Below are 22,240 nucleotides of genomic sequence, written 5' to 3' on the forward strand. Positions count from 1 at the left end.
TAGCAAGAAACCAGTTAGTCTTCAAAGTTTTCAATTTTTGGTAGTTAAACTTTTTGCTAGGTTTTCTTTGCCTCTTGGCTTTTCATTTATCTCAGATAAAGAGCAATGACTGGTAGAGCCCCACAGATATGCGGATATCTGCTTTATATTCGTGGACCATGTTTGTGAATCGATGCGGATACAAATTTTTGTATCCGCACAGGACCCTAAATACAGGATCTCAAATGCGGGAAAGTAGCCATCTGTAGCTCATAGCCTATGAGGCTGCTTCCCCACCTTCCAGAGCCTATATTTCCTCTCTCCCTGTATATAGAGAAAGGGGAGGTGGATAGATCAAGACAGGTAGGAAAATCCCCCATGCTCCTATCTGTAGTTTAAACAGTCAAGCAATATAGGAAACTTCTCCCAACTTCATTGCTGTATCAGGTCAGTTGGAGAGGGAGGCAGCTGCTTCTGCAAAGTAAGTCAGTCTGGCTTCCTGACTTACTTTGCAGAAGCAGCTGCCTCCCTCTCCAACTGACTGTTACGGCACAAATAAATCACTGGCTGGGCAACCGGAGAACTCCCTCTTCTGTGCCCCTAACCCTTGCACCCCCCTCCTGCACCCACCTGGGAAAACTGACCTGAGTCATAGAGTGCCTGCTGTTGTTGCTCCTCTTTCTTCCCAACCCCGTGAGGGGGTGCGGAGGATGATCTGTCAAGCCAATAGGTGCCAGGGCTGAAATAAGGCATTGGTTGGGCAGCCAGAGAGCACCTTTACCCCCTTGACATGGAGTGCCTGTTGTTGCTCCTCCCCCGCCCCCTTAGGAGGATAACCTGCCAAGCCCGGGCAATAATTAAGCACTGTAGCCCTCAGATAGTATTCTCTTTACATGATTCCACAGGGAGAACAGTGGCTGGTGCAAAGAAACTGAGATTGCTGAGCTCTAAGTTTGATGACTTTATAACTCACAAGCTAAATAGGCAGCTGAGATTTTTTTAAATTTTATAGTTTAGTTTGTTATTTTGAGCATTATTGACTTTAGACATTTACATTAAAAATAATAAAATAAAAGGCTATTTGTTCTGATGCCTGTTGTATAGTAAGACTGATGTTTAAAATAATAACAACAATAATAATATTGTGCACATTTGTTAAGCCAGGCAGTTTTCTTATACAATACACAGGCTCTTCCTGAGAGGCACTGTGACATAGCTTGCTGTTGCAGGTGCAGTGTGGATGCAAATATAGATAAAAGATGGAGTATGGGTCGGATACAAGTTGATTCCTGCAGGTTGGATATGGATCCACATATTTGTATCTGCACCGGGCTCTAATGACAGGTGTATCTGATGGGGCTGTAGGCAGTCAGGCCTAATGATTAAAACAAGAGTTTATCCTACCAGTTAGAGCTGAGTCCAGTGGGGGGACAGTCCAGGAACGATCCAAGGGTCAGTACCAGAGGGACAGAAGCCACATCCTAGAGCCGGTGGGTAAACTGGAGTTGTAGGCTAGAGGTGGAGCCAAGGATTGGTACTGGAGAGACAGAAGTTGAATGCCAGAGCCGTAGCTAAGGATTGACATCAGAAGTTGGAGGGAAGGGAGGCTGGAACCAGAGTGGGTAGTAGGTGGAGCAGATTCGGAAACAAGTCTGGAGTAGGGCCTGGAAGCAGGCTGGAGCAGGACAAGTGTGGCTGTGGGCATAATACATGTTGAGGAACTGCAGATCTGCTGTGAGTGCCAGACTTATGAGCAGGGTAGCTAAACCAGCAGCCAGTCAGGTGCTCTGGCTACTCTGTCAGTTCCAAGGCAGTGAAGCTGGGCTCTTTGGTTGCCTAGCAGTGAAGTTAGTCAGGGAGCAGGCCAGTAGTTGGTCTGGTACCTGACAGCACCCCCTTCTTTCAGGGTCACTTCCCAGGAACCCTGGGGCTGTTGGATTAGGCAGGAAGGCACACAGGAGGTCTGGGGTCTGGACATGTTCCACGGGTTCCTATGTCTGCTCCTCCAGGACTTATCCCTCCCAGTCAATCAGATATTGGAGTCTTCCCCAGACTCAGTGAGGGTCCAGAATCTGCTGGTCCACAAGTTTCTGTTGGCCCTTCACAATTATTAAAGGAGGAGGAGGACTGTAGTGCAGGCAGAAATTCTTGATAAAGATTTCACGAGGGAGATGTGGAAATGGGGAGGATCTGAAGGGATTCTGGCAGCTGTAATCGAAAGGTTACTGGGTTAAATTGTTCTGTGATCTTAAATGGCCACAAGTACTTGTGGTCCAGCTTCAGGGATGGACGGGTGGATTGCAGGTTTTGTGCAGACAATCAAACCCTATCCCCTTCCATGAGATTGGGGGTTGGCTGATGGTATCGGTTGGCTAATGGCGTGGTGCTTGTACACTGTCTTAGCCTCTTTTAACTGGTGCCTGAATTCTTGATGTACTTGGTTAACCTACACAGCGAGGTCAGCAATGGTTGGTACTGGTAAGGCAAGGGGATTTCAGGGTGCTGCCAAAGGTGGAACCCATAATTAATGAAGTGGGGGTCTTCTGAGTTACAGTGTGTGTGTAGTTGTAGGTGAATTCAGGGTGGTGGAACGAATGCCAACCAGTCATCCTGGTGGTAATATAGGAAACAGCCTAGGTACTGCTCTAGGACTTGATTGACTCTCTCTGCCTGACTGTTGGTACTAAAGTAGTAAACAGTTGAGGGACGAAGTTCAATGGTCAGGAGGCACATAAATTCCCACCAAAATAAACTGTGACCCCTGGTCGGATACTATGCTTGAGGGCAATCCATGAAGGTGAAAGGTATCGTCTTCAAACAAACGGGCTATTTTGTGGACAGTGGGGCGGCTGTGACACAGTATAAAATGTGCCATCTTTGTCAGGAGATGAATAACCACTAGAATCCTTGGGAGGGCGGATGTTCCATGATGAAGTCCGTCAACACGATGGCCCAAGACGGGGGTGGAGTGGAAAAGGGCTGAAGAGCAGTTTCATGTGGGATTTTGGTCTGAGTGCAGAGGTTACAGGACCAGATATAAGTTGCTGTTGAAGTGTGCAGGGCCAGCCACCAGAAACTCCTCGGCACTGAGGGCTTGGGTCTTGAATTGACCAAAGTGACCTGCCAGAAGAGGATCGTGACTGATTTGTAGAACTTGCAGCCTGGGTGAACCATTGTGTATGTAGATGTGCCCCTTAAGATACAGAAAGGCAGTATGGGTGGTAACATTTTCTAGGGCTTCGTGGATCTGAATTACGAAGGGATCATTAGGCAGCAGGGAACCCATCGAGGGTAGCAGGTTATGGACAGTGGTACTCAAAATAAAATTTGACAGTTTGAGGATCATGGATGGAGCCTCTTGGTCAAGTTCACAGTACTCCCCCTTCTGGGATAATGCACCTTTCTTCGCATTCCTGGCTCTGTGACAGTAGGTCACCAAGAAGTCAAACCAAATACAGAAGAGAGACCAGTGGGCCTGTCACTGTTTTAGGTGCCAAGCCTTCTTCAGGAATTCCAGGTTCTTGTGGTCAGTGAGGACTTGGATAGAGAACCTGACATTCTCCAGGAAATGCTGTCATTCCTTGAAGGCTACTTTGATGGCAAGTAGCTCTTTATCAAGGATGTCATTGTTTTGCAGCACTGGTGTGAGCATGCGCAAGTAAAAGGCTAAAGGGTGAAGCGGACCATCAGAGGCTGCCATTTGGGAGAGGACTGTCCCAGTGCAAAGTTGGAGGCATCTGCTTCTGCTGTAAATAGCTGGTACAGTTTCAGAGGTTCGGGTGCAGTGGAGGTCACTGAAGATAACCATCACGGCCTGAATGATCTGATTCACCTATCCCAGGAGGGGGCTGGACTATTCCAACGGAGCGGGAGGTCCAGGCCAAGGCTTTCTGAGTAATGTTGAGACCTACTCAGGCCTGGTCTGTGAGGCGCATTGTGGGGTAGCAAGAAGATGAGCTGGCATTATTTAGGAAATCTCAAACCACAGTCACCATTAAACTTGTCCGGAAGTGGAACCTTTGGCTCTTGAGAGGCTGGAGCCAGGGTGAAACCTGGGCTTGTAGGGCTGTTTTCTACACCTGCAGCGTGAACACTTGTGTTTGCAAGGTCTGTACGGCCCATCCACCAATTCCACCAGCGAAAAATTGGACTGAATGGGGTCTGTTGGCGAGGTGGGCCTTACCTATGTATTGGGCTGTTCAAACTATAGCTGACTGGGTCTGGGCAGTCAGGACTAATGGTTGAAATGGGAGTCCAGCCTATCAGTTAGAGCTTGGTCCAGGGGAGCAGAGTCCAGGAACAAGCTGAGAGTCAGAAGGACAGAAGCCGAATGGCAGAGCTGGAGGGGGAGCAAGGATCAGTATTAGAGAGACAGTAGCTAAGTGCCAGAGCCGTAGGGTAAACTAGACACATAAGCCAGAAGTAAAGCAGAGGCTCGAAGTCAGAAGCTGGAGGGGAACAGGAGCAGGTTTGGAAACAAGGCCGGAGCAGGATAGGAAGTAGGAAGAAGCAGGATCTGGAACCAGGCTGGACCAACATCTGGAAGCAGAAGCAGGGTAAGCTCAACTGCAGGCATGGTACATGTTGATACTCCTGGCATGCTGATGCACCCAGCTCTGACACAGTGCAAGGATTGGGCCTGCCCCAGAAACACCCCAGGGCCCTGCCCCTCGTTGCCAGATGCACCAGGTGTGGGCAGGCAGGCTCATCAAGGCAGGATCCAAGTGTTGAGGGGCTTGGCGTAGGAGCATGCAGGTATGGGTTGAGAGGGCAATCTGGGTGCGGGCAGCTCGTTGGGGGATCTGGATGCACAGGGGCTTGTTGGAGGGTTCTGGGTGCAACGGTAATGGGACTCTGCAGAGGGTCCAGGTGAAGGTGGTTTGGGCTTAGCAGGGGCGGGGGGTTCTGGATGTAGGGGGGACTAGAGCTTGGAAGGGGGGTCTGGTTGTGGGGGACTCAGTGGGGGGGGTCCAGATGCTGAGGGAGTGGGGCTCAGTGGGGTGGGGATCCAGATGCAGGGGGCTTGTTGGGGTGGTCCAAGTGCAGGGGGGGTTGGGGCTCGTTGCGGGGTTCTGGGTGTGGGGGGGTGAGGCTTGGTGGGAGGGTCTGGGTATGAGGGGGTCTGGATGCACAGGGGTTGGGCAGATGGGGGAGCAGTGTACAGTGATTCCCTCACCCTTCAGCTGAGGAGCGCCACCCTTCCCTTGAGCGCCACCTCTCACCTCATTGGCTGGTGCACTGGGAGTTGGAGAAGAAGCACTGACAGGATCTATCAGGGTAACTGGAAGGTCATCTGGGTCACATAGGGTATCACCTGTGTGTCCTCCACATTACTCATACCAACCATGGCATACTGATCCCTTGAAGAGGAAATCCATACTCAAAAAAAAAATTGGCTCAAACTGCAGCTTTCAGAACCAGATTCTCCATACCAAAGAAACAACTTCCATCTGTTTCAGCTCAACCCCAAATGGTATAGGGAAAGGAGGAATACAGTGGCACAAGCACTTGCTTGAAATACTCCATCCCAGTCATTTCATCCTCCTTGCCAGACGAAGTGGTCAACCCTCTGTCATCTGCCTTGGTACAAGAGCTGAAGGTCTTTTAGGACTTGCTCTGTCACGTGGCGGCAGAGACATTGAACATCTCCCTGGCAGTCATCCAGGAGAAGCAGCACAAATTGCTGGATATCAGACAACCCTTCTTGTCGGGACAACTCACCATGCCAAAGCCAGCAAAGTTCATCTGGTACACACCAGAACCTATTGTGAGTACATCAAAGGGGGCAGACAGAGGAGGTATTAGGTCCATGAAAAGGGATTCAAGTACTTTTACCAACATCCTCTCCAGGTATTGTTGTAGTTCAGGCAGTCCATGAGACAAGCAAGACCAGGCAAAGGTCTTTGATGTCTTTGGGAAGAAAGCTTACTCTTCACAAGCCTCCAAGTGAAAATAGTGAATTACCAGGTGCAACTTTCCAAATATGGCTTCATGCTATTGGACAAACTCTCTCTAATTTTATGGACAAGTTCTTCATAGATCACCTGGATAAAATAAAAGGTCTTATGGTAGCTTCCATCCCTGACAGCACGCTGAGCAGCAATTGACACAGTTGATACAGCTCTCAGATAAACAGCCACTGCTGTAGCTATGAGATCTTTTTAGTTACAAGCATCAGGAATTCCACATGTAGTCCAGGTTACTATTGAGGACCTCCTGTATGGGGGCAATGAGCTCAGCAACATCCTGGACAACACCCTATATACCTTAATAGTCAAGGGATTCAGTGAGATTCCTGGGCCTATAAGTTCTGCCCCCTAAGAGGAAGTTTCCAAGACAATAGCTACAGCAATACAGGCAGAGGCAGCAGCCCCACTATTACTTGCAATAGTGATCCTTGTAGGCCCTGGGGAAGAGACAGCATTTCTGTGGCGGATGACCTTCTGCCTCCTCCTCATTGTCCCACAATCCAGGGCTTCAAGAAAACATGATATACAGGGCAAGAGTTGTGCCAGACCATCTATGGACCCTTCTTTTTTCATCCCTTCTTTGACACTCACCTGTCCTTTTCTGGGAGGCTTGGACAGGGATAACCCCAGACCAGTAGGTCTCTAAGATCATCAAAAAACACCTTTCTCCCTATCTCTCTTCAGGGACCCTTCTGATGAGAAAATACTGAAGCAAGAGATAAGACTCCATGGTACAAGTGGGAATAATGGAGGAGGTGTCTTAGGAGTTAAGGGGCAAGGGATTCTGTTTCCACTTACTTCCTATTCTCAAAGAGAACAGAGGGTGGAGACTCATCCTTGATCTTCAGTGCCGTCATTCATTGCTCCATCTCAGCCCCATGGTCTGGTTTGTGGTTCTTGAACCTCCAAGATACCTACTTCCACATTTCTATGCTTCCAGCTCACAGGAAGTATCAGTGGCTCCTGGTAGGAACCTAACATTATCAATACAGAGTTCTACCTTTCAGCCTCTCCACAGCACCACAAGTATTTACCAAGGTCCTAGCTGTGATGGTCACACATTTTAGATCACCATGAATCCAGGTTATTCCCTACCTGTATGACTGGCTGGTGCAAGGGAAATCCCCTTCAGCACATGACAGATTCACTTCAAAAGATACTCCACCCTGAGGCTCAGAGTCAACAGTTTAAAAATGGACTCTGACCTCAACCCAGAGTTTATAGGGCTCTAATAAATTAAAAGTCAACATGAACATACCTCCCTCAAAAGAGGTTTCAGATTATGATAGACCTCATCAATCAACTCTGGTCCCACCCCAGCACTCAGGAGTGAGTTCCTGCCTCAAATTACTGAGGCACATGTCAGCATGCATGTACATCATCCAGCATGCCAGAGTTTATCTGAGGGTGAATGAGATTTGCATATCTGCCAAATAAACACAGGAAGGGTTAAGTGTTTGTAGGCCCTCTGGAAGTCTTTCTTCTTTAAACTGACAGATCCAACCCATGTACGCAGCAGAAAGTCCTTTTCACAAAAACCACCAACAAAGATTCTTGTCTTGAATGCCTCTATTCCAGGGTGGGAAATTGTCACAACCTGCCCCTTCCTGGGCACACGCCTTGTTCAAAACCGGTGTTTCTGGATTACTAGTAATCCCTCTAAGCTTCCTCTCCGAACCCTTGCCTGTGAATATTGGGCAATTCTGGCTGCTTTGCCTAATTCTATTTCAAGGACCCCACAGATCTCTTCAGACCCCCACTGATTTACTATGCCTGGGACTTCTGAGTTTGAAAAACCAGTATACTTTTATTTAACTAGAGTAAACATATCAGAAAAAGCAACTGCTTTCAGTATCCCTTCTACTTCTGACTTTCAGAAGGAAAGCCTAATTTTATGAGAGCCCAGTAGTGCTTCCCTTCCTGATCACAATATAGTTCTCTGACTCCCTCTATGATCCTGTTCCCCATCTTCTCAGGAGCTAACCAATAACCCTTCAAATTCAAAACTCCCAAAGTTCCAAACAAACAGACCAGGTGGTATTTCCATCCAAAAGTCCATGCCCTCCATACACCCAGCACCATATGTTATGTTGGTCTTCATCCAACAACATACCCCATCATACAATTTCACTTAGCATCAGTTATTGTATAACAACATAACATGTATATCATATACTAGTTCAAGTGAACGTAATCCATTCTCAACAGGAGACCAAATATATCTATAGAAGGTACAGGAGAGATGGTAGTCTCTTGAGATCACCCTCCTCCTAAACATTCTGTAACTCAGGGCTGTTCTGCTGGTGTTGCTTTCTTACCCCTAATTGAGTACCTGATGATTCATGTACTCACAGATGATGCCACAGTGATGCACTGCATCAGCTGGCATGGGGGAGCTAGATCTCCCCTCACCTCTACCCCTTTATAGTCATAGGTTATGTTTAACCTACAAAGTAGGGTGTGATTTCCCTTGCTTGTGTACACATACTCACACTAGCTTGATAACAGCAGTGTAGTTGCAGTACTACTGGTAGTGGCTGGAAAGGCGTGGCTGGGTCATGCCGAGTACAAACCCACCCGAAACCAGTAGGTAAGTACTTGGAATGGCTCATCTATGCCTCCACTACTACTACATGCTAGTGCGGCTACGCTGCTATATATACTCATGCTAGCTTGATGAGAGCTAGTGCAGGTATGTGTTCACAAGCAGGGGACTCACACCCCTAGCTCATAGTGTAGACGTAGCAATAAATTTGAAGGCCAGAAGGGAGCATTGTGATCATTTAGGCTTACCTTCTGCATAACACAGGCCATAAAACTTCGCTGAACGAATACCTATTTGCACTAGAGCATATCTTTTAGAAAAACTTCCAGTCATGATTTTAAAATTGCCATTGATAGAGAATCCACCACAACCCGGGGTTACATTATTCCAATGATTAATTACCCTCACTGTTAAAAATTTGCACCTTATCTCTAGTATGATTTTTTCTAGCTTCAACTTCCAGCTGTTGGATCGTGTTATTCCTTTGTCTGCTAGACTGAAGAGTCCATTATCAAATATTTATTCCCCATGTAGGTACTTATGGACTGTGACCAAGTCTCTCTCCTTTATCTTCTTTGAGCTTCTTGAATCTATTTAGCTTAACAATCACTATAAGGCGTGTTTTCCAATTCTTTAGTCCCAAGTGGCTTCCCCAAAATGGGAAAAGCAGCAGCAGCAAGGGATGGAAGGAGTCTGGTTTGGGCATGCCATTTATACAAAGCAAGTCTGTGAAGAAGGGGAAATCAGACCAGAGCCACAGCTCCCTTGGTAAAGAGCCATCATCCACAGATTTCTGAGGAAGTGCACAAGCTTATCTGATGACATCACAATACTCATATATAGAAATCAGAAGGTAGATAAAGGTGCTTTAGCAGTAAATAATGATACAATGCTGAAATGGGGAAAGATGACTTTGATTTGTAAGCAGACCTTAAGCTTCAAGCTTCTAAGGTTGTTTGTAACAAATGAAAATGGATTTTAAAAATTACTTTAAACCTTGACAATATCTTTTAGAAAATAGCTTAGAATTCTGATGTCTTAGCCTACCATATCTGGCATTACTTTGGTTTTGTATTCTCTCTATAGCAACCCACCTGAGACTATTTCATAAGGGGAAAGGAAATTTACTTTTTCTGTTACAAATTCTCCCAAAGGTTGAATCACACAGAGGTTTAAAGACATCTGCAAGTATCCTCACAAAATCATGAGAAACGTTGTATCATACTTACATTGTTGTTTGTTCAGGTGAAGCTCTGGAGTTCGTGTGCTTTGCATCCAATCATGTGCATATGAAGATAAGGCTTTTTTTCTTTTAGAACTTTATATTCTGCAAAGAGCATTGCCATCTTAAATCATACTCCAGTCTAAAAAATTACTTACTGTTACAAGTAATTCTGTATTTCTTTCCATGTTAGGTCCAGCAGGAAGCAGCAGCCTTTGAGAAATCAAAGATGGAGCATGACATCGCAGAACTGGAAAACACTGTTTCTGGGGTAAGTAACATGTTAGTGAGTAAACTTCTAACAGAAGTTTTTTCTCACCCGAATGGCTTTTTAAAACCCTTTAGATAAATTTTCTTTAAAGTAAAATCATTCCACTGTAATGGATTTCTAAAGGAAATAAAGACAACATGTCTTTTTTTCTTTCTTTTTTTTTTTTTTTTTTATTGCAGTTTGAAACGCAACAGTTTGAACTGAAGAGTACAATCTCTGTACTGAAAGAAAGAATAAACTCTCTGGAAGATGAATTAAAAACAAAGTCTTATAAACTTGCCCAGACATCTGATGACTCTTCACAATTTAAAGCTGAGTTATGCTCACTTCAGTAAGTTCAGCTTAAAATTTTGTGTCCTGTTATAGCAATTAACATACAATTTTCTCATACGTTAACATGACAGAGATAGAGAACTCATGGTAAAACTTTCATAAAATGTTTTTAAAATATCCTGGTATTGTTTGTCTTGCACTGACAAGAAAACGTTAGTAGGAAAAGGTGCCTTAGATTCTCCTGGGCTACCAGTGTAGTTGTATAGTGAGGAAATATAATAATATTTTTTAAAGTGCCAGTTGCAAGTGAAAGATAATCTTATTGCCAACATGAAAAAACACAGACTCCCGAAGCTGTGAAAATCTTTGTACAGCGTCCATCACTTTTTATACTAAGTTGGAGTAAAGAAAATTCCAAAACTGAACAGTTCACTAAATTATAGTAAAGGTTGGTATGTGCAATTTGAGAAGAAATGCTACTAAACCCATTTGTTAACTTTAAAAAAAAAATTAAATTTCTATAATGGGGTAATTTCCCCCATCTACGTGATGTTACTCCCCCTGTACTTTGGAGTTCCAATCTCAGGTCTACGAACAAGGCAGTAGTCAGGGTTGATCTCTTAAAATTTTTCTGCCCTCAGAATTATTTCATTTTTTCCCCAACAGCCATTTTCCCTAGGTATGATCCTGGAGGAAAATGAAGTTTCTAACAGGTGCTGCACATGCATTTCCTTAGGGTGGAGAAGAAAGCCCTCACAGACTGGAACATTGGGCCTGGATTATGCCAGTTTCAGACTGGTGTAACTCTTTAGGTTTCACTGAAATCTAATTTTATGTATGCAGTTTTGACAATTTTGGCCTTACTAATCTCACAGAGAGCCAGTCTATATTGACAAATGACTAGGCTTATTGTTCTAAAATTTCCCTCATGTCAATGTCTTGATTATACTCATACTTCCGCTAGAAGTACTACTGATTTAGATGAAGTATAAGGTAAGTCAATACTCTGATAACTGCCTGGGGCCCTGTTTGCTGTAGTGCTTTCAATGTCACTACCATTGGAGCAGAGCCCAGATACGGTGAGGCAGCTGTGATGTTGTGGACCATTGGGAGAGCAGCAGTAAAGCTGTAAGAAGTGGGAGTTTTTACCCGCGAAAGCTTATGCTCAAATAAATCTGTTAGTCTTTAAGGTGCCACCAGACTCCTCGTTGTTTTTGTGTATACAGACTAACACGGCTACTCCTCTGATACTAGAACTGTGGCCATCTGGAGCTCAGGAGCAGAGTCTTCTCATGTCCTCTCACTCTACCCTTAAGCCTGTTGAGGCTAGCAGGAGTATGGCAAGCTATTTAGGCTTGTCTGGGATGGGTGCTCCTATTGAGTATCTGGAGGTTGTGTTGGAATAACAGGAGGGCTTAGAGGTTGTGGGGGGTAGACAAAGTGTTAATGTGGGACCATGAGGGGAATAGGAGTATGTCAATGGGCACAGAAGGAGACTACTGGGGAGCTGGGACTTGTTTTGAGTAGATTTGGGGAACTAGGATATTTTTTTGGGAGGAGGGGCATGGGGTAAGTTAAGTGTTGCAAAGGGGGATATTTTGTGGAAGAAGGAAATGTGGTGTGTTGGGCAATGGTCTTTGTGGGACTAGTCAGGGCACGTGGGAGGGAATGAAGATGTTATGTGGAAGGCAGGGCAGTTGGGATATTTGTAGGAGGATCCATGAGATAGAATGGGAGTAGGAGAGCCATGGATAACTGAAGCCCAGGAATAGACTCTTTGGGGCCTGTTATGGCTTATATTTATTTAAATATTTCTTTTGCATCCCACAACTTGTACTGAATTAGGCTTTTTTTTCTCAGTATGTTAAATTTTCTACTTTATTTATTGTGTGCAGAAAAATTGAAAGTTACAAAAACATCTTTGTTTTCTTAAATCTTTTCTTAAATGATGAAAATATTAATAATGTAAAATGTTCTCAACCTACTTATAAAGCTCTCATTTTCTCATCCCAAAGTCAAAGCGAGGCCTCAGACTTATTTTAGACTGCCAAATCTCAAAAAGTACATAAGAAAGATAAAGTTTCATATGCTTATCCTATCTTCAGTTATCCATTCCCAAACTCAACTATTGGTTCATTGCCCCAGGTTAAAGGATGCCGATTTCCACGTGGTCATTCATCAGAGTCACCAAATGTTCTTAAGGTTTGTTGTAGCAAGTGTGCATTACCAGTTTATGCTCCTTTCTTTTGGTCTGTCATCAGCCTCCCTGAGTCTTCACAAAGTGCAGGCTGTAGGGGCAGCACATCACAGGAAGACAAAAATCCAGGTATATCCATATCTGGGTGATTGGTTGATCTTAGGTCATTCCAGACAGCAAGTGAAGGAAGCCATCGAGAAGATCTGATCCCTATTTTGTTTGTTTGGCCTGATGATCAACAAAGACAAATCAGTTCTTCTCCCCGTACAGGAAATTGAATTTATAAGAGTTCTTCTTGACTTGACATCAGGAAGAGCTTATTTGCCTCAGGCCAAATTTCAAGCAATATTCAACACGTGCAAAGAATTAGTTATATCTTTGTACAACAGTAAGGAACTGCCCGAAACTTCTAGGTCACACGGCAGCTTGTGTATAACACATGGCACAATTCACCTCCGAGTCCTGCAGAAGTGGTTGAAGTGTGTATCTCATCATCTACTCGAAATGCAGACTCAACTGATCCTGCAACTGTTCTGTCTTGCCTGGACTGGTGAATGGACCCTGCCAGTGTATGTAGTGGAGTTCCATTTGCTCCAATTCTGCCTTGTGTGACCTTAGTCACAAATGCTTAATTCCTCAGTTGGGGAGCAAATCTAGGGAGCTTTCAGTCTGTAGACTGATCAGGACGATCAATGTCAGGTAGCTCTGAGTTATTTGTCTGGCCTTTCAAGTGTTCCTGTTCTGTACAAGTGCTCACATACAACATTGTTGCAATGGTTGACCTCAACAAACAGGGAAATCCCAGATCAGACCCCTTTGGCAAGAAGTACTGAACCTCTGTCCCTTTTCATCAAGAACAAGATTACCCTCAAAGCATCTCATCTTCCTGGATCTCAAAACTTTCTAGCAGACCATCTTAGCAGGTCATTCAGCAGAGATCATGAATGGTCCCTCAGACCCAATTTAGCAAAGTCCATTTTTCAGATTTGGGTATACTAGAAATGGGCCTGTTCAACACTTGACAGAAAAGGAAGTGTCACTAGTTTTGTTCAAGGGCAAGTGTCAGCGCAGGGTCCATTTTGGACGCCTTTGTGGTCTCCTAGAAGGGAAAACTTCTTTGTTTTCTGCCAATCCCTGTGCTGCTGAGAGTCCTGGGCCAACTGACAAGATCATGCTGTTCTAATTTTAATCGCTGTAGCCTGGCTTTTTCAGCACTGGTTGTTGGCCCTGTTGAACCTGTCCATTTGAGATTCCCATTACCATTCCCCAGATTCTGGACATAATTTCACGGGACCAGGCTCTGTATCCCAATCCTCTTAGCTTCCTGTGGAGTCAATAATGGAGCATCCAAGCAATGAGGTGTAGGTTATCTGTTCTGCTGCAGTGGAGAGCATTCGTCTGAACAGCAGAAAGCTTTCCACCTGATACACTTATCTCATGAAATAGAAGAAGTTTTCTGTGTATTCCCAGCAGAAAGATACTTCTCCATCACAGGCTCCTATTCAGTGTATTCTGGATTTCCTGCTTCACTTACAGGAAAAAAGTGTCTCGATCAGTTCCCTCAGGGTTTGTCTGACTGCTATCTCTGCATTTCACTCTTCTACAGATGGGAGATCTGTTCTCCAACCCTGTGACTATTAGGTTTTTGAAGGGTTTGAACAGGCTTTTCCCATCTGTTAGAGACCCAGCTCCACCCTGGGATCTAAATTTGGTTCTCTCGGTTTTAATAAAATCCTCTTTCAAACCTAGAGCTACGTGCTCATTGTCTCATCCCTCAATGAAGGTAGCATTCCCGGTAGCTATTACTTCAACCGGAAGAGTTGCAGAACTTCAGGCTGACCCTCCTTATACAGTATCTTACTAGGACAAAGTTGGTTTGTAGCCACATCCCAAATTTCTCACTAAAGTGCATTCAGATGTTTATTTGAATCAGACTATAATACTTGCCAACAATTTTTTCTGAAACTTCACACAAAAATAAGAAAAATCTCCATACTTTGGACATTCACAGAGCATGGGCTTTCTACCTGGGTGGGACTAAAGAGTTTAGGACATCTCTTTGGTTATTCATATCCTTTACTGATAGGATGGAAAGAAAAACCATTATTTCAGAATATCTTTTCCTGGATCTCCTCCAGCATTTGTCTGTACTATGATATTGCAAACATTTAATTACCTCAAAGAGCTTTAGTGCACTCTGTGCGCTCAAGCACATTCAGCTGCTTTCCTGAGTTACATTTCCATGAGTGGCTTTTGCAGGGCTTTTGCAATTGTCATCTGTTCATATGCTCACTACTCATTATGCTTTCTCCCAGGCCTTGAGGGATGATGCTATATTTGGGAGAGTGGTGCTGCAGTCTTTGTTGAGGTAAACTCTGGTTCCCTCCTCCATCTGGGACTGTTTGTGTGTCACCTCAAGTGGAAGGGACACGTGCAAGCACTCAAAGAAAAAATGGTTACATACCTGTTCGCTGTGTTCTTCAAGATGTGTTGCATATGTACATTCCATACTCCTCCCTCCTTCCCCCTACACTGGAGTCACAGCAAGCACTGGCTTCTGGTGTGAAGGAACTGAATGGGTGTCAAGGCATCTCCACTCCTCTATACAGTAACTCCTCACTTAAAGTCGTCCCAGTTAACGTTGTTTCGTTGCTGATCAGTTAGGGAACATGCTCATTTAAAGTTGTGCAATGCTCCCTTCTAATGTCGTTTGGCAGCCGCCTGCTTTGTCCACTGCTTGCTGGAAGAGCAGCCCGTTGCAGCTAGCTGGTGGGGGCTTGTAACCACGGTGGACCGGCAGCCCCACTATCAGCTCCCCGTGCTGCAGCCCCCCAGCAGGCTATCAATTGCCAGGCAGTTCAGCTGTCCCTCCCCCTACTGCCATGTGCTGCTCCTGCCCTCTGCCTTGGAGCTGCTCCCAGAGACTCCTGCTTGCTGTGCAGGGGGGCAAGGAGGGGCTAATGTCAGGGTGTCCCCCTCCCCCCTGCTCCTGCACCGCACTTACCCCTTCCCTATATAGAGCAGGGAGGGGACACAGATGGAAGGAGACAGAGAGAGCTTGGGGCAGCAGCTGCTTTCTCAACTTTCTGATCCACTTAAAAAGACAATGCACTTAAGAGTGGGTCAGCTTACTTAAAGGGGCAGTGTGCATCTCTCTCTCTCTCCCCCCCCACACACACACAAGGTGTGTGTCTGTCTCTGTCTGCTATGCTGTCTCCCCTCCCTCGTGTTCGTGCTGCCTTGTGTGAGAGGCTACATTAACAACAATGTGTTAACCCTTGAGGGCTCAGCCGAGTGCTAGTACATCATTTAGCAGCAAGGCATTCCCTGAGAAATATTCCTCCGTCTTCCACCCTCTGACTTCACCACCTCAACCAAGCTTCACAATCATCATAGCTGTGAACAGTATTAAACTGTTTGTTTAAAATGTATACTTTGTGTATATCTATATAATATATAGTTCTTCTTCGAGTGATTGTTCATGTCCATTCCAAGCAGGTGTGTGCGCGCCGCGTGCACACCAGCTGGAAGATTTTACCATAGCAGCGTCCATAGGGTCGGCTTCAGCACCTCCTGGAGTGGCGCCTTTATGGCGCCATATATAGGGGCCCGCCAAACCTCCACCCCGTCAGTTCCTTCTTACCGCCGGTGACGGCTAGCTGGAACTTCGCTTGCTCTTCAGCAATCTTGGCAGTGTCCCGTTTTCTTCCTTGTAAATAGTTTAGTTAGTTTAGAGTTAGTATAGATAAATAGTTGTTGGGGGGTTTTCCCCAACGTACTCGTCGCCCCGCTGGGGCATGCCCGGGTCCCCAGGGTTTAAACTCTGCAAGGACTGCGGGAAATTCATGCCAAAGAGTGACCCGCACTCTTCCTGCTTATGGTGCCTCGGAGAAAGCCACCAAAGAGACAGGTGCACTATCTGCAGGGCATTTGGCCACAGGACTCTCAAAGACAGAGAGCAGAGGCTCAAAGTGTTACTAATGGAAGTGGCCCTGCAGCCATATTCGGACCCTGGGCCGACCAACGCAGTGCCCAGCACTTCATCCTCAGTGCGCAGCGCCCCGGCACCGGTAATACGTCATGAGGCCAAAACCTCCAAACCCCGGCACCGGAGGGAGTCAGCACATAGGAAATCGGCCTCCATGAGGCACCGTTCACCATCCGCGGTGCCAATTAAAAAGAAGAGGCCTGTGAGGGGACGATCACTCCACCAGGACCCTAAAGGGCCGGTGTATTGCGGGACAGGCCGTGTTGCAGACTAATCCTGCTAATCCGTTGACTCCCGCCCCGTAGAGGGTACGGTTGAGTCTGGACAGGCAGACATCCCTGGACCTCGTTGAGAAAGTGCGCCTCCCATCGACGCCGGAAGCATTGCAGGCAGCCTCTGACCTACTAAGCCGCCCAGTGCCAGCATTGCCGCGCCGGTGGAAAAAGCCTCCGACCATGGCCCAACCCCTATACAATCATGGGGCAAGCCGGCTATGTTATCGCCGCGGTCCCCGCACCGCTCCACCCCAGCGGCACTGGAGCAGAGAGAACATTCTCTAGTCCAGCGGCACCGCTCCCCAGCGACAGTGGGTACTGCTCCCCCTAGGTCCTCCTATTCGGAGACCTCAGATTCGGAGGCGGAGTCGTACCGCTCCAGTAGATCGAGGAGCAGGCAGTCGACCTCGCGAGTGAGCCTCCAGCCTTATCCACCGCAGTGGCAACAGCAGTGGCAACCGCCCCCCCAGTGGCCGTTCTGGACTCCCTGGGCCTACTATCAGTCCGTGGGACAGGCGTACGGCCCCCGCTCAAGGTCCGCATCGGTCTCATCGACGGCGGTGGCTCCGGCTCAAATGCCTCCACCACCGGCACCGCCGTCTGACAGGAGTGTGCCACAACAGATCCCGGTACCGCCTAGTCATACACCGGCACCGGCAGGGGCCATGGTCCCGACACCACAGGCACCGACCAGCACGCCTCGTCATTTGGTGTTGACCCCAGTACCAGCCGCAGTGCCACATCCTGCACCCGCACCGGCCACGCAACCAGAGTACCGTGTGCCGCAGGTCCCCACGAGGACTGAGGGTATAGAGGAAGGCCCTTTGCAGGTGATCTCCTCCTCTTCCTCTCCTGATGAGGCGGTCGCGGGAACCTCAGCGGCACCGGCCCTAGAGGACAACAGGATCCTCCAACAGTTGCTTACACGTGCAGCCCAGAGCCTCTCGATCCAAGCTGAGGAGATCGAAGTGGATACGGATCTGGTGGTCGACATCCTGGGCCCGTCCAGGGTAGCCCTACCGCTGATAAAGACTATTGCGGACACATCCCGCACTTTGTGACAGACGCCAGCCTCATTAGCCCCCACGGCCAAGAGGACAGAGAGGCGATATTTTGTCCCCTCCAAGGGCCATGAACACCTTTATGCCCACCCTCTCCCGGACTCCCTAGTGGTCGATGTGGCCAACCAAAGGGAGAGTCGGGGTTCCAAGGGGCTACACCAAAAAACAGGGAGGCCAAGAAGTTGGACCTGTTTGGAAGAAAGATGTATTCCACAGGGGGGCTGCAGTTGCGTATAGCCAACCAACAGGCTATAGTGAGCCGGTATGGTCACAAAACATGCTTGGCACTGTCTAGGTTCACTGAACTCCTTCCTCAGGAATCGCGAACTGAGTTCTCAGCCCTAGTTGAGGAAGGGAAATTAATTACTCGAGCGTCCCTCCAGGCAGCTTTGGATGCGGCAGATGCAGCCTCTCGCACATTGGCAACTGGGCTGGTCATGAGACGGGGAGCCTGGCTTCAGGTCTCAGGCCTTCCACATGAGGTCCAACAGACCATCCAGGACCTCCCCTTCGAAGGGCCCATGCTCTTCTCTGAAAAGACAGATAAGAGGCTGCATAGCCTAAAGGACTCCAGAGCTACCCTTCGATCGCTGGGCTTACACACTCCAGTTACCCAACGTAGGCAGTTCAGGCTGCCTCAGGCCCCGCAGCCATACCAGCCTCAGAACCGCACGGACGCATTGCGCAGGCAGGCCAGGACCGGCAGAAGGAGGCAGCAACAACAGCCCTCCGGCCCATCATCTGCCCAACCAAGGCCACCACCGGGGCCTAGGCCCCCATTTTGATGGGACGGTCGGGGTCACAACTCTGGATCTGTCCAACCCTACCTTTTTGTCACATCTGTCCCCCTTCTATCGTGCTTGGGCCCAAATCACATCGGTCAGACAGTTGGGTACTCTGCACGGTAGAGAGGGGATATTCTATCCAGTTCTCCTCCCTCCCACCCCACCAGCCCCCCTCCTCGTCCCTCTTCGGGGACCCCTCTCACAAGCAACTTCTAATTCAGGAAGTGCGGTCCCTCCTCGCAGCAGGGGCAGTGGAGGAAGTTTCTCGGGAGTCCAGGGGCAGGGGCTTCTATTCCCGCTATTTCCTAATACCGAAAGCGAAAGGGGGCCTCAGACCTATTCTGGACTTGCGGCGTCTAAACAAGTTTGTAAAAAAGCTCAAGTTCCGCATGGTCTCCCTATCCTCCATCATACCTTCCATGGATCCAGGAGACTGGTATGCCGCTCTCGACTTAAAGGACACATACTTTCATATCATAATAATCCCTCAGCACAGGCGCAATCCCTCAGATTCGTTGTAGGCAATGCCCATCTTCAGTTTACAGTTCTACCCTTCGGACTGTCAGCAGCCCCAAGGGTCTTCACAAAGTGCATGGCAGTCATGGCAGCCTTCCTGTGCAAGCAGAGAATTTAGATGTTTCCCTACCTGGACAATTGGCTCATCAAGGGCCGTGCCAAAGAACAGGTGGAGGCTCAGGTGGTCTTCATCAGGAAGACTTTTCTTGAGCTCAGCCTCCTACTGAACGAGGCCAAGTCCACACTATCTGCAACCCAAAAAATAGAATTTATAGGGGCGGTCCTGGACTCAACACATGCCAGAGTGTACCTCCCAGAGACCAGGTTTCGGACCATGTCCAACATTATTCTCGGTCTCCAATGTTACCCTATCACTACAGCAAGAAATTGCCTCAAGTTAATGGGTCACATGGTGGCATGCACTTATGTGGTGGGCCACGCCAGGCTCAGACTGCGCCCGCTCCAGACCTGGTTGGCGAAGGTGTACCGGCTGGCCAGGGACTCCCTAGACTCAGTAGTAACGCTCCCTCGCCCGATGCTGGATTCCCTCCACTGGTCGCTTGACCCACAGGAGGTCTGCGCGGGAGTACCCTTTCTCAGCCCCCAGCCCTCTCTATCCCTGGTAACAGACGCGTTGGATCTGGGGTGGGGAGCGCATCTGGGGAACCTCAGAACCCAAGGTCTTTGGTCACAAGAGGACCTTTCTTTACACATCGTCAGGGAGTTACGAACAGTGCATCTAGCATGCATGACCTTCAAACCGCACCTCGCAGGCAGGTGTGTTTCTGTCCTTACGGACAACACACCAGCGATGTTCTATATCAACAAACAGGGTGGTGCACGCTCCTCTCCCCTGTGCCGGGAAGCCCTCGCATTATGGGACTTTTGTGTACAGAACGCAATTCACCTGACCGCATCCTACCTACCGGGAAAGCAGAATGGGCTAGCGGACGCTCTCAGCCGCTCGTTTCAGAGTCACGAGTGGTCTATCCGCCGGGATGTAGTACTCTCAATTTTCCAGCTCAGGGGCCATTCCCAGATAGACCTGTTTGCCTCGAGAGAGAACAGGAAGTATCAGCAATTCTGCTCCCTCATGGGACGTGATCCGGGGTCCTTGACGGATGCCTTCCTCCTCTCCTGGGAAGACGGCCTACTTTACACTTTCCCCCCGATTCCCATGGTTCACAGGGTAATCCTCAAGGCTCGCAGGGATCACGCTCGTGTCATCCTGATAGCGCCAGCCTGGCCGCGCCAACCTTGGTACATGTTGCTCCTGCACATGTCCATATGGGCGCCCTTCAGGCTGCCCCTGCTCCTAGACTTGATCACACAGGACTGGGGTCGCCTATGTCACCCAAATCTAGAGTCGCTCCACCTCACAGCCTGGATGCTCCATGGCTAAAGCCTGTGGAGATGCAATGCTCTCATCAGGTCAGGCAGGTCCTTCTCAGTAGTAGAAAACCCTCCACCAGGACCACGTACATGTCCAAGTGGAAGCGCTTCTCCACCTGGGCCGAACAGCGGGGACAGGCTCCTTTGCTCGCCCCGATCCCTCTCGTACTGGACTATTTGCTTCATCTGAGACAATTAGGACTCTCCCCCTCTTCGGTTCGAGTCCACTTGGCGGCTATCTCAGCATTCCACCCTGGAGCGGGAGGTAGCTCAGTCTTTGCAAACCCATTGGTTAGTCGCTTCCTCAAGGGCCTGGACAGACTGTTCCCGCATACTCGTCAACCAGTCCCGGCTTGGGACCTCAATTTGGTCCTGTCCGTCCTCACAGGGCCACCTTTCGAGCCTCTGGCTTCGTGCTCGCTGTTATATATCTTTCGTATAAGGTCGCGTTTCTAGTGGCTATCACATCAGCCAGGAGAGTCTCAGAGCACTGACATCAGAGCCTCCATACACTGTCTTCTACAAAGACAAGGTCCAACTCAGGCCGCACCCTGCATTCCTTCCGAAGGTGGTCTCCCAGTTTCACATGTGTCAAGACATTTTTCTCCTGGTCTTCTATCCGAAGCCACACTCCTCCGCTAAGGAGCGTAGGATGCACTCCCTGGATGTTCGCAGGGCCCTGGCATCCTACATTGAAAGGACTAAACCCTTCAGGAAATCAACCCAACTTTTTGTTGCTGTGGCTGACGGGATGAAAGGGCTCCCGGTCTCGTCACAGCGGATCTCCTCTTGGATCAAAACCTGCATCCAAGAATGCTACCGTCGGGCTAACATACCAGCCCCGCCTATCATGGCCCACTCCACAAGAGCGCAGGCCTCCTCTGCTGCGTTCCTGGCACAGGTCCCGATGCAGGAAATTTGTAGAGCGGCCACGTGGTCCTCAATCCACACTTTTACGGCACACTATGCCATCACGCACCAGGCCAGAGATGATGCAGCCTTTGGCCGCGCAGTACTCCAGTCTGCAATGACCTCCGACCCCACCGCCTAGGTTCAGGCTTGTGAGTCACCTGCTTGGAATGGACATGAACAATCACTCGAAGAAGAAAAAACGGTTACTCATCTTTTTGTAACTGTTGTTCTTCGAGATGTGTTGTTCATGTCCATTCCAATACCCACACTCCTGCCCCTCTGTCGGAGTGCCGGCAAGAAGGAACTGAGGGGGTGGAGGTTTGGCGGGCTGCTATATATGGAGCCATGAAGGCGCCATTCCAGGGGGCGCCAAAGCCGACCCTACCGATGCTGCTATGGTAAAATCTTCTGGCTGGGGTGCATGTGGCGCGCGCACACCTGCTTGGAATGGACATGAACAACACATCTCGAAGAACAAGAGTTACAAAAGGTGAGTAACCGTTTGTTTGTTTTTTGGTCTGGTGAAAAAAATTTCCCTGGAACCTAAACCCCCCATTTACATTAATTCTTATGGGGAAATTGGATTCGCTTAACATCGTTTTGCTTAAAGTCACATTTTTCAGGAACATAACTACAACATTAAGCGAGGAGTTACTGTACTCTGGGCTAACAGCATGAGCATGTGAGGGTGCATGTGCTACCCTAACCAGTACCGCTATGGAAAAAGTTTTTTCTGGCTCCAGTGCATGGGCATGCAGGCACCTGAAGTGAATGGACCTGTGCAACCATCTTGAAGAACAACAGTTACTGAATATGTAACCTTTTTTTAAATGAAATTATCTGGAAAAAAATTTC

At 48.0% G+C, this 22,240-nt stretch overlaps 1 protein-coding gene across 5 annotated transcripts in view; it reads left to right on the forward strand.

The window, feature by feature from the left end:
- The window catches only part of CEP135 (centrosomal protein 135), a 90,902-nt gene that overhangs the window by 41,735 nt on the left and 26,927 nt on the right, over positions 1 to 22,240 (forward strand). For all 5 annotated transcript variants that reach the window (XM_054028807.1, XM_054028806.1, XM_054028808.1 and 2 more), the window contains 2 exons: positions 9,909 to 9,986; positions 10,166 to 10,317. In XM_054028807.1, coding sequence (XP_053884782.1) covers positions 9,909 to 9,986; positions 10,166 to 10,317 — 230 coding nt within the window. The remainder of the gene's footprint in view (positions 1 to 9,908; positions 9,987 to 10,165; positions 10,318 to 22,240) is intronic.

Source organism: Malaclemys terrapin, chromosome 5, assembly GCF_027887155.1.
Source record: "Malaclemys terrapin pileata isolate rMalTer1 chromosome 5, rMalTer1.hap1, whole genome shotgun sequence".
Taxonomy (NCBI): Eukaryota; Metazoa; Chordata; order Testudines; family Emydidae; genus Malaclemys; species Malaclemys terrapin.